General features: G+C 45.6%; 1 protein-coding gene across 1 annotated transcript in view; it reads right to left on the bottom strand.

The window, feature by feature from the left end:
* UST (uronyl 2-sulfotransferase) overlaps nucleotides 1–13,220 on the bottom strand; it is a 615,337-nt gene extending 602,117 nt beyond the window's left edge. The window contains exon 1 of the mRNA XM_029594058.1: nucleotides 12,721–13,220. Within this exon, the coding sequence (XP_029449918.1) occupies nucleotides 12,721–12,916 (196 nt within the window). The 5' untranslated portion in view covers nucleotides 12,917–13,220. The remainder of the gene's footprint in view (nucleotides 1–12,720) is intronic.
* Nucleotides 13,221–13,435: the final 215 nt, after the last annotated feature.

The raw sequence follows: 13,435 nt of genomic DNA, 5'->3' as shown, positions 1-13,435 counted from the left end.
CCCCTTTTTTATTTTGACTATATCCCCTACTTTTAAAAAATACAAGAAAATATAGTTTTGAACAGCATCTTTAATACGCATGTAAAGTCCTACTGGAACACTGCTAAGACAAGCATTTCATCTGTGTAGCTAGAAGAGAAGTATCCCTAGTGATTTACGGCTCCCTCACGGTGGGCTGCTGTATTGGTAGTGTCCTGGTTCTAAAGAAATCAGAGACATCATCTTAGGTTGTGGATTTTTAGGAGGTAGGATAATGCTGTCCCTACTCTTGTTTTGACCCTCTTATTTTTGGAAAAAGACGACCTTTGGGCCTTATTGTTTATGGACTGGGTTAGAAAGGTGCCTTCTTCCCATTTTGGGGAAAAATGATTTCCTTTTCCTGGAATTTATGTTGAAGGTGGAATGAGCTCTGCCACAGCCTGCCATGCCTCTAGCGCCACTTTGTGGTCAGGTTCCTTCTGGTGGGGTATGGGCACCTCGCTGCCTTCTCATTAAATCTTAGTGGATGGCTTGCATGCATACTCAATATCATGCACGTAAAAAAACATGCATCCAAAGTGGACGCACATTTTTTGAACTCATGCACGCACATCTATATCTCCTGGGCACTCGATGCAATTCACAAATGAGCTGCTGCGCTAAGAGAGACGCGCAATGGATAATTTGTGCATCCCTAGCGCGCTCTCCATCGGGCACCCAGGAGAAGTGGCTGTGCGCCCACAACAGTCTGACCAGTGCTCCCTCCCCCACCCCCAGCAGGGGAGAAAATACCAAGACCCTTTCAAGATAGCCTTCTGAAAAGGGAATGGTCCTTTCACTGACATGTGACAGTGAATGGACCAATCAGCAGTAAATGAAGCAGTAAATAAATTAATATTAAGTGCCTTGTGTGTGCAGGATATCCAGCTAGAATTTATCTGGATAAGTGCCCAAATTTTCATTTAGCCAGAGTTGTCTGGTTAAATGCTACTGAATGGTGACTTCTTGAGCTGGGTCTTTGAGGAAAGTTATTACTAACTTGGTTTTATTTGCTTATTCTATTATCATTTATGTTTATGTTTTTCAAATGTCATCATTATCATACCTGGGAACTTTTGATTTACAGTCACCCTGAGATTTTCAGCGATTAGCAGGGGATGGGGCTTGAGGACACAGGTCAGGCAGCATGCGTACAAGCTTTCTATTTTTTCATACATGCACACTAACACACTCATATGTTCATTCTCATGCTCTCTCTCACACACATACATGCTCATTTTTACACACTCCTCTCATTCTCACCTACTCACCCACACAGACAAATACACATTCCCCTCACATACATTCTCTCCCCCACATTCACTAACTTTCTTTCCCCATCCCAAATCCACCAATGGCAGCAAAGACATTAGGGCCCCCACCACCAATGGAGACTCCTTCTTCTTCCAGCCATGCCATACCTTGCTCCTACTATAAGCCGATGGGACAACCCCCTTCTTCCTGCCTTGCCTTCTCTTAATCCTGCTATGGGCCGATGGGATTCCCCCTTATTTCTACCCCTATGGGCCAGTGGCCTCCTCCATGCCTCCTGCCAGCACAGGCTAATCAGAAAGACAGGAAGAAGGGAGGAGGCCTCCGACTGGCCTGTGGGGCAGGAGAAAGGAAGGAGGCCTCCAATAGGCCTGTGCAGGCCAATCAGATGTCTTCCAGTCTGTGCAGCTGCACAGGATGCTTCACTAGCAGCAGAAAAAGGGCAGCCAGATGTTTTAGGTGTTGGCCCGGAAACCCAGCAATTCCATTTCAGGTCAAATCCAGAGAGTTCCCAGATATGATTCATTATGTATCAGTTTTTCTTCTTTTTTATTTCTATGTGATTGCTTTCAGTGTTGTAACTTGCCTTGGACACTTAGAATAGAAAGAATGAGCTGAACAAAGCTTTGTTATTGCTATTGTTGCAAGCTTATATAAACATTAGGTACAAGGACCTGGCAAAAAACGTTTAGAAAGCCAGTACAAAAATGGTTGAAATTATGGATAGAAATGGATAGCTATAGGTGCCTCCAGTGATAGAAAATAGTCTACAAAGCTAGGAAATATTGTGATATTGTACAGGATATTTGTACTGGTATTTTTCTAGCCAAAGTTCATATTGCCAAGAGAATCTAGTCCAGTCTTGGTTTTCTATCTTGCAGCCAATTGCTGAGGGACTAATTTGGGAATTCAACGAGGGGAGCACAATAGTGAAATGCCTTCCAGGATCCTCAACTGGTAGAAATGCAAACCCGATAACTAATGCAACTAAAGAGAGATTTCCTGAATCTGGGGAAGACTATTGCCTTTCAGAAGTGTTACCTGTTCATGGAAAGGGGAAGAAAAGGCTACGTCATATAGACCAGTGGTCCCCAAACCTGTCCTGGGGGCCCACCAGCCAGTCGGGTTTTCAGGATATCCGCAATGAATATGCATGAGAGAAAATTTGCATGTTATGGAGGCAGTGCATGCAAATTTTCTCTCATGCATATTCATTGTAGATATCTTGAAAACCCGACTGGCTGGGGGGGTCCCCAGGACAGGGTTGGGGACCACTGATATAGACAGTGTCAAGACATGGCTCAAACCCTGGCCCAAGTGATCATCAGAGTATGGTCTGATATAACAGCCAAGAGGGAGGGAAATCACATGAAGATCAAAGCCCTGGGTTTAAAAAACACAGACTTTGGTAAAATAGCAACATACTTTGAGGAGAATCTAGAAGGCTGGGAGGAGATGGCTGAAGTGGATCAACAGTGGGCCAAATTAAAAGGCAACAAACCTGTATGTATGAATGGTAAATAAAATAAGATAAAAAGGAAACCGATCTGGTTCTCCAAGGAGGTGGCTGAGAAAATAAAGATCAGCTTTCAAAAAGTACAAATGAACTAAAAAAGAGGAACACAGGAAAGAATACCCGATGAAGCTGAAGGAAACGCGGAAAGAAATCGGGATAGCAAAGATTCAGGTGGAAGAAAAAAATGCCAAAGAGGTAAAGAGTGGTGCAAAACATTTTTTAGATATAATCAGAGAAAGGAGGCAGGCCAGAGGTTGCACTGAAAGTTTGAAAGGAGTCAAGGACCAAGGTTTGGAAAAAGAAGAAATATTAAACAAAACTTCAGTTCGGTTTTCATTAAGGAAGACGTTGGAGAAGGACCATTGCTGGTTCCAAGAATACAGATGAGAATGGGGTAGGTTCATCCCCATTTACAGAACAGAATGTTTCAGTGGAACTAGCAAAATTGAAAGTGGAAAGGTCATGGGGGTCAGATGAAATATATTATTATTATTTATTGGTTTTATATACCGCCATTCGGTAGAACCATCATAATGGTTTACAACTGAATATAGCAGTACAGTAATAACAGTGAATAATTCAGTAAGTTCAAAAGAAAAATAATAAATTTAAAAAACTTTGTAAAAGCAAGGCATGAAATAAATATAAAAAAGAGAGTTATCCTTTACAAAGCATCTATTCATAAGCTAGTTCGATTTCTTGAATGCTTTGGCGAATAGCCAGGTTTTCAAGCTTGATCGAAATAATTTCAGATTGGATTGTGTAAGTTATAGAGGAGGTAAAGAGTTCCAGATCTTGGGGCCTGCTAGGGAAATGGCTCTGGCTCAAACGTCACTAAGGTGGGCCATTCTTATGGAAAGGATAGTTAATAACCCCTTACCGGCTGATCTGAGGTTTCTTTCTGGAACATGTAGTCAAATCGCTGTATTTAGCCAATCTATTTGCTTGCCATAAATGATTTTATGTAATAGGCATAAGACTTTAAATTCAATTCGCTGTTTTATCAGGAGCCAATGAAGGGAAACCAATACAGGAGTGATATGATCAAATTTATTGTTTTTCCTGTCAGTATTCTTGCTGCTGAATTTTGTAGCACTTGCAGAGGACGCAGTGTTGAGGTCGGAAAGCCGAGTAACCTAGAATTACAGTAGTCAGTGTTGAAAAAGATGAGTAATTGTAGTACTGTTCTGAAATCATTCACAGATAGTAGAGACAAATGATTTCAGAACAGTACTACAATTACTGCCATCATTTAGTATCTCAGGATACTAAGGGAGCTCCAAGAAATGCTGGTGGATCAACTGAAGAACCTGTTCAATAGATCCTCAGAGACTGGATTAGTGCTGCAGAATTGGAGAAGGGTGGTTGTGGTCCCGCTTCACAGAAGTGGTAGCAGGGAAACCACAGGCCATTTAGTCTTATCTCAGTGATGGGAAAATTAATGAAGAAACTGCTAAAGGAAAGAATAATGAACTATCTACAATACAATGGGTTACAGGATTTAAGAGAACATGGTTTTCCCAGAGTAAGGTCATATCAAACAAATCTGATTGATTTTTTTTGATTGGGTGGCTAAAGAATTGGATCAAGGAAGAGCACTCCATGTGATTTACTTGGATTTCAGCAAGGCTTTTGATATGGTCCCGCACAGGAGGCTCATGAATAAAATGAGAAGCCTGGGAGTGGGTCCCAAGATGATGGAATGAATTACAAATTGGCTAACTGACAGATGTCAGCGAGTGGTGGTAAATACAACCTACTCTCAAGAAAGACGAGTGAAAAGTGGAGTTCCTTAAGAATATGTTCTGGGATCGGTTCTGTTCAATATTTTTGTGAGTGATATTGCAGAGGTATTAGAAGGTAAAGTTTGTCTTTTTGCAGATGACACTAAGATCTGCAACAAACTGGACAAACCTGAATGGGTAGACAGAAGGAGAAGTGACCTAGGAAAGCTTGAAGAGTGGTCGAAGGTTTGGCAGTTGGGATTTAATGGCAAGAAGTACAGAGTCATGCATTTGGGATACGACAATCCAAAGGAGTTGTATTTGTCATAGGGTGAGAGACTGATGTGCACGGAATACGAGAGATACCTTGGGGTGATAATGTCTGATGATCTGAAGGCAGTGAAGCAATGTGACAAGGCAGTGGCTACGGCCAGAGGGATGCAGGGCTACATAGAGAGAGGAATAACCCGCAGGAAAAAGGAAGTGATAATGCACCTGTAGAAGTCCTTGGTGAGGTTCAGTTCTGGAGATCACATCTCAAAAAGGATAGGGACAGAATGGAAACAGTCCAGAAAAAGGCAACCAAAATAGTGTGGGGTCTGCAGGGAAAGACTTATGAGATGAGACTTAAAGACCTAAACATGTATACCCTGGAAGAGAGGAAAGACAGGGGAGATATGATACAGACTTTCAAACGCCTGAAAGGAATTAATGAGGCACAAAAATCAAATCTTTCCCGAAGGAAAGGAAGTTATAAAACTAGGGGTTTTATGAAGTTCTAAGGGCGAAGACTCAAGAACATTGCTAGGAAATATTTCTTCATGGAAAGGGTGATGGACACATGGAATGCCCTCTCGGAAGAGGTGGTGAAGACAAGAATGGTAATGGAATTCAAAAGGGTGTGGGACAAACACAAAGGATCCCTACATGCTGGAGAATATTACAACTAAAATTTACATTTCTGCATGGGGCAAACTGCATGGAGCGGCTATTTCTACCCTAAAAAAAAAAAAACTTGCTGAGAAGACAAGATGGATCATTTTAGTCTTTATCTGCCACCATTTACTATGTTATTATGAGGGTTAAAGTAGCGCGGTTGCTGTGTTAGAGCACTTGAATGCACAGAAAATTTAACAAAATGGGTGTTAGAAAATCAGGACTGGATCATACTAACCTCATGGTGACATAGGGTTCAGTCATCAATGCTGCAAATTTCTCCAGCATTGTGAACCTGTCAGAGTCAATTACCAGCCATGCCCTAGGGGGCAACAGCAGCTTGCTGCTAAGCAGGATCAAAGCCTGCTTTCAGGAGATGATGAAAGTAGCTCAAAAGAGAAGAAAAATGGAGGGGGTGGGAAACGCCAGAATAAAATAGAGATCCGTTTCACTTATGGTGCTGAAAACAGATTTTAATATCATCACCATAACTGAAGAAGAGATATCAGCTACAAAAGGACAAAAATAAAAATTCTGTAGTTTAAATCTCTGACATTTTTACTGTAACTGCTTTGAGCTAAAAATGGAAAAGTGGGCTAGAAATGTAATAAATACTATCTGACACCTGTGGAATTTACCCAGAGGCTCTTAGGACTCGCCCTCCATGACAGCCCAATCACAGCCTGCCCTCCCTCCTCCCTGCAGCCCCAGGGGCATTACAGCCTGCCTTTCTCCACCTCCCTTAGCCCAGACTACCCCTTCCAGCCCCAGTCTATCACAGCCAACCATTGATATTCCACGGAGCCTTCAATGAGGAGCCTTCGCCTACATCCAGCCCCAGCACAGCCTGCCCAGCCCTTATAACCTGCCTTTCCCCCTCCAGCCCTAGCATAACCTGCTCCCACCCCTGCAGTCCCAGGCCCAACTTAGCCTGCCCTCACCCTCCAGCAGCACAGCCTGCACTCCCCCTCAGCCCCAGCACAGCTAGCCCCCCCCCCCAGGTCAAAGCCCTCCCCCTGGCCCAGCACATATCCCCCCCCCCCCAAGGCTGACCCCTTCCCTCAACCACAGCACAGCCTGTCCCCCCACCACCAGCCTGAGCCCCCAGTCACTCTAGTCTCTAGATACTGGACTTGTTTTCTGAGGGCTAGGAGCTCTTTGCATCGAGAGCTCACATTCAACCTCTCAGCAACTAGTAAAAGACTGGATAGCCCCCATCTCACTGCTGGACTACTGTCTGCATCTTAATTTTGTTCAGTTGTTAGCAATTTAAAATTTCTACGGAAGTAGGAATGTTCAAACTAATCTAACACACTTTTAATCTACTAGTTTATTTTATATTAGTCTTTTAGTGATCCTCTACCAACTACAATTAAATCTATTTATAACTACCCAGTTACGCACTGTATCAACCCTTTTTGTGAACTAATTCCCTTTATTGTGGCAGTTAGACGGTGGGAACTGAAGCCTAGCATCCTCTACTGGGGCTGCTGGGAAAAATATGCCGATGAGCTTTTTGGGTCTCTGCTACTAGAAAGAATGCAGGGGCTGTAAAAGCTGAAACCTAGATGGCTCACAGTGTACCCTGCTGGGAAAAGTATGAAAGTGAACCTTCAGGTCCTCCGCAGCTAAAAAGAGTGCAGAGTTTGTGAAAGCTAACGCCGATGTGGCTCACGGTGTCCTCTGGAGTCCACCTCTGAGGCTACTGGGAGAAGTACGCAGATGAACCTTCTGAACAGACAGACAGACACCACTTCCTCCTAAGTGCATTAGATATATATAGAGAGAGATAGATAATCAGAAGTTTGACTTATCAGAGGTATCATTTGATAAAATCTGCTTAGCCATGGCTGGCTTGTTTTAAGCAGAAAATAATATGTTTTAAATAAATTAATTTTTTTAATAAAATAATCCGCATTTAAAAAGCCATGAAATAGTGACTAGGCATGTGCATTTGCTGTTCCATTCATTTCAGCAGTACGCACATATCTGATAAATGGCGTGCACGCTATCCATTCATCAGATATGCGTGCACCGCCAAAACAAATCAAACAAATGGAGCAATGAATGCAAATGCCTAATCGTGACAGGAAGTCAACCATCACAGCTTCTCACTGCACCAATACCCTTGAGGCACTGCAGGGGATGACAGGGTGGAAGAGGACTGCTTGAAAGGAAAAAAGAAACATGAAAGTTTAAAGGTGGGAGACAGCGGGGATATAGTCTGCTGTGGGGAAGTGATGACTTTCCCTGCTCCGTGCTGGCATCATTAAGAGAAGGAGGAGGATCATCTGCAGTTCAGCGGTGCGCGTCCCACTGGCCACCTAACAAATCCTGCTCTTCCATCTCACCCACCCCCGCCACTGCTGATCTGAATTTCCACAGCAGCAGATGGAGGAAAGGAACCCAACGTTTTCAAAACGTTATGGAAAAAGAACTTGACAAGGCAGTGGAGGACAGAGAGAAACCTGAAAAGGAAAGGAAGAGGAGAAAGTAACCAGGAAGGTGACTATGGGGAGTGAAGAACCTGGAAGGGAAAGGTGGATAGGAGAAAAGAACAAGGAAGAGGGATAAAGCAAAGTGAAGGAAGTGGGCTGGCTTTGGAGGAAAGGGGTGACAGGAAGGGGATTGCCTGGGTGCCACCAAGGTCGCTCTGGGTGAAGCTGAGTGATGTCACAGAGGTAGAGCTCAGGGTTCCTGGCACTGGCTGGGTCCATTCTCTGATTTCTGCAGTGGGCTCTAATGTGTCTAATGCCGTCCCTCGGAGGCAGAGATGTGGAATTTGAAGGGGTACTGGGAGGGATAAACCTAATGGGAAGAGAAGAGAAGGGGAAAAAGAAAGGTAGAGAAAAAGAGATGAGGAACAGACAAAGAAGGAGAGAGAAATGGAGATGAAAGGTTTAAGGAGCTGGAGAGAGCAATGCACTATGGATGATGTCACACTGCATCCACAACATGAGGTTAAAAGCTGAGGTGTCATCCTTGTCTCTGCTCTGTCCATAGATAGCCAAGTATTGGCAGTAATGAAGAAAGCATTCTGGTGCCTCTGATGGGTGAAGCAATTGCATGTGCCTCCCTGCAGCCAACCAACCTCAAAACCGTCATGCAATCATCAGTTCTCGCATGTTTGGACTATTGGAATGCCATCAATGTGGGACTTCCTAAAGAGACAACAAACTACAGGCCCTCCAAAATGCTTTCGCCAGAAAAATCATGGGTAAAAGAAAATGAGAGCATGCCTCCTCACTCTTAATCTCCCTGCACCGGAAACTTTAAACATTGTATCCCTCATGTTCAAAGCAACAGGAGACATTGGCCCAACTTACCTGACCAAGAAGCTAAAAGGATATCATCCCCAGAAAAAGTCTATGAGCAAGCCAAAAATAAGGCCTGGCCACCCCATCCTTAAAAATGCACAATTTATAGTTTAGAGACGAGCTAGGTTGCTATATAATTTGGTCAGTTTATGTCTATATTGTTAATAAGCAGGAACATTGTTGTTCAAATCATCATATTTTTAATGAACGGTCTACCTCTTGATCATATATCCTCTGAGTCTCATAGTTAAGAGATTGGGCAGCCTCTTAATTATATGATCCCCTAAATACAGAATCATATATTACAGTGTATTTTCAGTTGGCACAGGTCAGCTAGCCGAAGAGCCATATTTTTAGTTGGCGTCAAAAGTCCAAGTAGTCATTAATGTTTTGCAGATAGGGAAGGGGAGCAAGTTCTATAGATCTGGTGCCTCACCTTTGAAGGCTGTAGACCAGTGGTTCCCAACCCTGTCCTGGGGACCTCCCAGCCAGTCAGGTTTTCAGGATATCCACAATGAATATTCATGAGAGAAAATTTGCATGCACTGACTGGCTGGGTGGAGTCCCCAGGACAGGGTTGGGAACCACTGCTGTGCTATAGACCTTGATTTTCTTAAATTGAATTTAATTCTCATCAGCTGAGTTAACCACACTGTGATCCACTTTGAAGTGACTAACCAGGATTAGAAATCTAAAATTAAAGTGAGAGAGAATGTGGGAAGGAAGGAGGAGAGTGCTACATAAACATGAAGTTGAACTGAATCGAGATGTGGAGACAGTGACGGGGAGAGGAGATGGAGAAAGCAAAAGGTGGAGATGGATATGGGGAGAGAAGGGATAGGAGGAAAGATGGTTGGAGCTATGAGTAGGGGACAGATAAGGAGGAAGGCCAGAAATGATGGGGGTACTCACTCACTTTATGTATCTACTTGAAAACGCTTATATTCCACCGATCCTAATCACTTACTTCTGGCCCTGAGTAATACTAATTGTTTTGATTTAGTACTGAATCAAAGCCTTGAAAATGAATGACTGCAGCTGCCTGTTGAGAAATGAAATAGCCTGAAGAGTTGAGAAACACTGAGCTATTGTACACCACGCCTCCACCAATGTTACCAATCAAATGTCTGGTCATCTAGAGGAACCAGCTAGTTTACTAATTCCCATCCCAATACCAGCAGATGTTGTTAATAATCTTTTAGCTCTAGTTAAAAATAATACAAAGTTTAGTCACACCTTCACCTGCTCTGCGAAAAGCTCTTGGTAGATCAGACCCTATTCCTCTTTTCTTGTATTTCATCATAGTCTGCTCATAGCTTTTCCTTGAGGCTATGAAAACATTTCTCCTGCTGCCCAACCTGAATGAGAGGCTGACAAGCATTTCTTGTTGTAAGCAAAGCCGCTTGCGCATTTGCCTGGCAGCGCTGCTTTCTAACAACAGATCTCTCGGAGAACCCACAGGAAAAGCTGCCCCCATTCCTCCAACAACCCCCCTCTCTCAAAACCAAACAACAACAACACAGGGCCAAGAACTGAAGTCAGCACGGCTGGGGTTCGGAGAAAACATGGAAGGGCATGCTTCAATTTAATAGCAAGTTGTCGCGCCAAAAAAAAGAAGAAAAAAAAGTTTCGGGAATCCCTAAATATGTTTAGAAGTATAAAATGTCTGCGTGCAAGGCATTCCAAGCAGCGCTTCTGAGCCCCGAGAGGACGCGCGCGGCACTTGAATTTCAGGAGGCGTAAAGCCTACATTGCCCTTTGCTTTCCAATCGCGCACCACAGTCTCCGCTTTCCCCGGTTTGTAAACCATGCCCCGCATTCATGCCGCCGAACAGCATCCCTTTCTGAAAGGGGAATAAAACTTTGCTAGGTCCGACGTAAACTGCACGACCCAGGTGCAACAGGGGGGGGGGGGGGGGGGGGGGGGAGTTTTCCTTCTGCATTTCCACTTTCGAAACGCACGGAACGGGGTACTTTTCCCCAATTGTGTGTTCAGAAACACGGCTTTCTGTGCAATTTTGTCAAAGGCTTGACAGAAAAAAAAAAAAAGAAAGAAACCAATATAGGGCCTTCGGAGGTATGAATTACTCCCAAAACATGAGCGTACGCCAACGGGGCCCTTCTCCTGTCACCTCTCCTATATCATCAGTCTGTTCTAGGCAGCAGTGACTTTTACTCACTCCCAATATGTTCCTGTGATACTCCTCCGAGTCCGGCCATAGGAGAGAGCTCCTGCCACACATTTACGCTCAGCCTTCCTGTTAACCACGGCAGTAGGCATATGCCCAGGGGCACTGTGGCTTAACAGTGGGTAAATAAGCGTATTTTAAAATAAACCAACTCGAGATGATAATAAATGGAAATCTGTGGAAAGTTTCAACATCCCAAACTTTAACATCAGGTTGATGCGATCCTCTCCTCTCCCCCCCCCCCTCCCCCCTCGACAGAATCCTCTCCCTCCTCCCTCCCAAGAGCAGGGCAGCCGTGCCTCAGGGCCAGATTTAAAATTACCGTACCCACAGACAGAGAACTGGGGGGGGGGGAGGGGGTTTGCCCTGGAAATTGGAGAATAGCGGGGTGGGGGAGTCCCCGTGTGTTGGGCGCCTTCAGAATTTAGAGCCCTAGTCATGTGCCTTTGCCTAAATCCGGCCCTGCTCTGACTGCCTCTGTCTCTGCCCACTTCACGATGCAGTCAGAAGTGTGCCGGAGCCCGGAGTCTAGTGCTACCTGCCGGCACGGCACGTTCAGACTGAAGGTGACAGAGGAGGAGGCAGATGCAGGTAAGAAGCACTGCTCTCCTCCTGCCGGCGGAAGGGAGGAGCATCCATTTTTTTTTCTCATGGAAAGCAGGACGATCGGATGTAGGCGGGTGGGAAACGGGGAGCCTGAAGATGCTGCACCCACTGGCACCTGAGATGTCAGTCCAGCTTACATTCACTAAGCCTGCAGTTTTGCCTGTTTTCACTTTGGCGAGGGGTTGAGGGGGTACCCCTACTATTTCACAGATGTTCTCTTTCCTCTGGGTTGACGTCTCAATAGCAAAATGTGTCTGCTTTCTGTTTCACTTCTCTTCTGACCCCCACAAGCTGCCTTGCATTCGGGGAGGGGAGCCCATATTCTTAAGATCAAGACAAAAACACCACATTTAGCGCATATCTCCTGAAGACCGCCTTGCACAATATAATACCTGGGGGCATCCGAATTTAATGCTGTCTCTAGGCTACAGGATAATTTTTCATTCAGATCACATTGATACATTGTGACTCATTCTCTCAACAGTTCTCATTTCAGACAACAACAAAAAAAAAAAAAAAACCAAAACACTTCCCGTTGGCGCTCTCACAACATTTGAAAAAGACCAGCAGCCGGGATGTGATCCTGGAGACCTGTCACTCCAGGGGCCATCCCGGGACCAGGGGAGAATCATCTTAAAAGGGCTGCGATCCGGGGATGGAGGGAGAGCCCACACGCGAAGTCCACGGCAGAAAGCGACAGCCTGTTGGAAGTGACCACAGGGTCAAACTCGCTGAGTAAAGAAAGTTGATGGAAGCACCCCCACGCCTCAAGTGCTCTTTTTTTTCTCCTTTTAAACTTTTTCTTAACATAAAAATGCCAAAAAACATGATAGAACACTATCACAGAGTACGACAATCTGGCGTGTAATTTCGCAAGTACTCAGTCGGAAGCGTAAAACTGGAACGTGTACGGGTGCTAACCTCACGTGTTCTTTAAATCTCCCTACAGGCAGAGAGGGAAGGGAAGGAGCCACGGCCGTTCCCTGCGAGCTGGGGGTCTATGGGTCTAGCCCCCCCTCCCGGTCTCCGAAGACAAGGCAGAAATAAACCGCCACAAGTTTCAGCACGCCTGCAGGGCAAGCTGGAGAGAGCCGGGTTCACACACACAGACAGACAGACAGACAGACATAGAGCCCCCTTACCCAGGTAGCGGCGCAGCTCCAGCAGTAGGCGCGGGGGGCCCCCGTTCACCTGGTAGCAGAGGGAGCCCAGGCAGAAGAGCAGCAGGGTGGCCAGGCAGGCGCCGTAATCCCGCAGGGAGCAGCGCACGAGCCCCGGGGGGCAGCCCCGCGCCCCCTCCCCCGCCGCATCGCCGCCGCCGCCGCCCTTCTTCTTCATCCTTTATCCCCTCCTGGCCCGGAGCGGCAGGGAGAGGACATCCGTCCGCCCGGCAAGGCAGAGTTGCTGTGGCTCTGCTCAGGGGAGAAGCGGGGGCCCGGGAGCCTTGCCTCCTCCTCTCGGCATTGCCGGGGGTGGGGGTGATCTCTTTTTTTTTTTGTGTCCTCGCAGCCTCACCCCTGACCCTGCGGAGCCGGCAGGAACCTCTCAGCCCGCTCTCTCGGCAGCTCTGCCGCCGCGCACCACCATCCTCCTCAGATTTAACTCTGGTGTCAGATTACGTCTTTCCTACTCTGGGTTTGGGGCTTCGGTGTTTTTTTTTTTTTTTTTCCTGTGCAAGTAGGAGGAAAGTTGTTTTCTCGCTCTCTTTTTTTTCTTCTCCCCCTTCCCCAGTTTGGGGCTCTTTATTTCCACGCTAGCGACCTCTTGGGGTATAAACTGGGTATTATTTTGTTTTCTTTTGCGTCTTCTCAGTTACAGGAACAATCTGCTGATTTCCCCACTGGTTTTTCTCTCAAA

Source organism: Rhinatrema bivittatum, chromosome 3 (assembly GCF_901001135.1).
Source record: "Rhinatrema bivittatum chromosome 3, aRhiBiv1.1, whole genome shotgun sequence".
Lineage (NCBI taxonomy): Eukaryota > Metazoa > Chordata > Amphibia > Gymnophiona > Rhinatrematidae > Rhinatrema > Rhinatrema bivittatum.
Note: the sequence above shows the minus strand (reverse complement) of the source record. Positions and strands in the feature narration are given on the sequence as shown.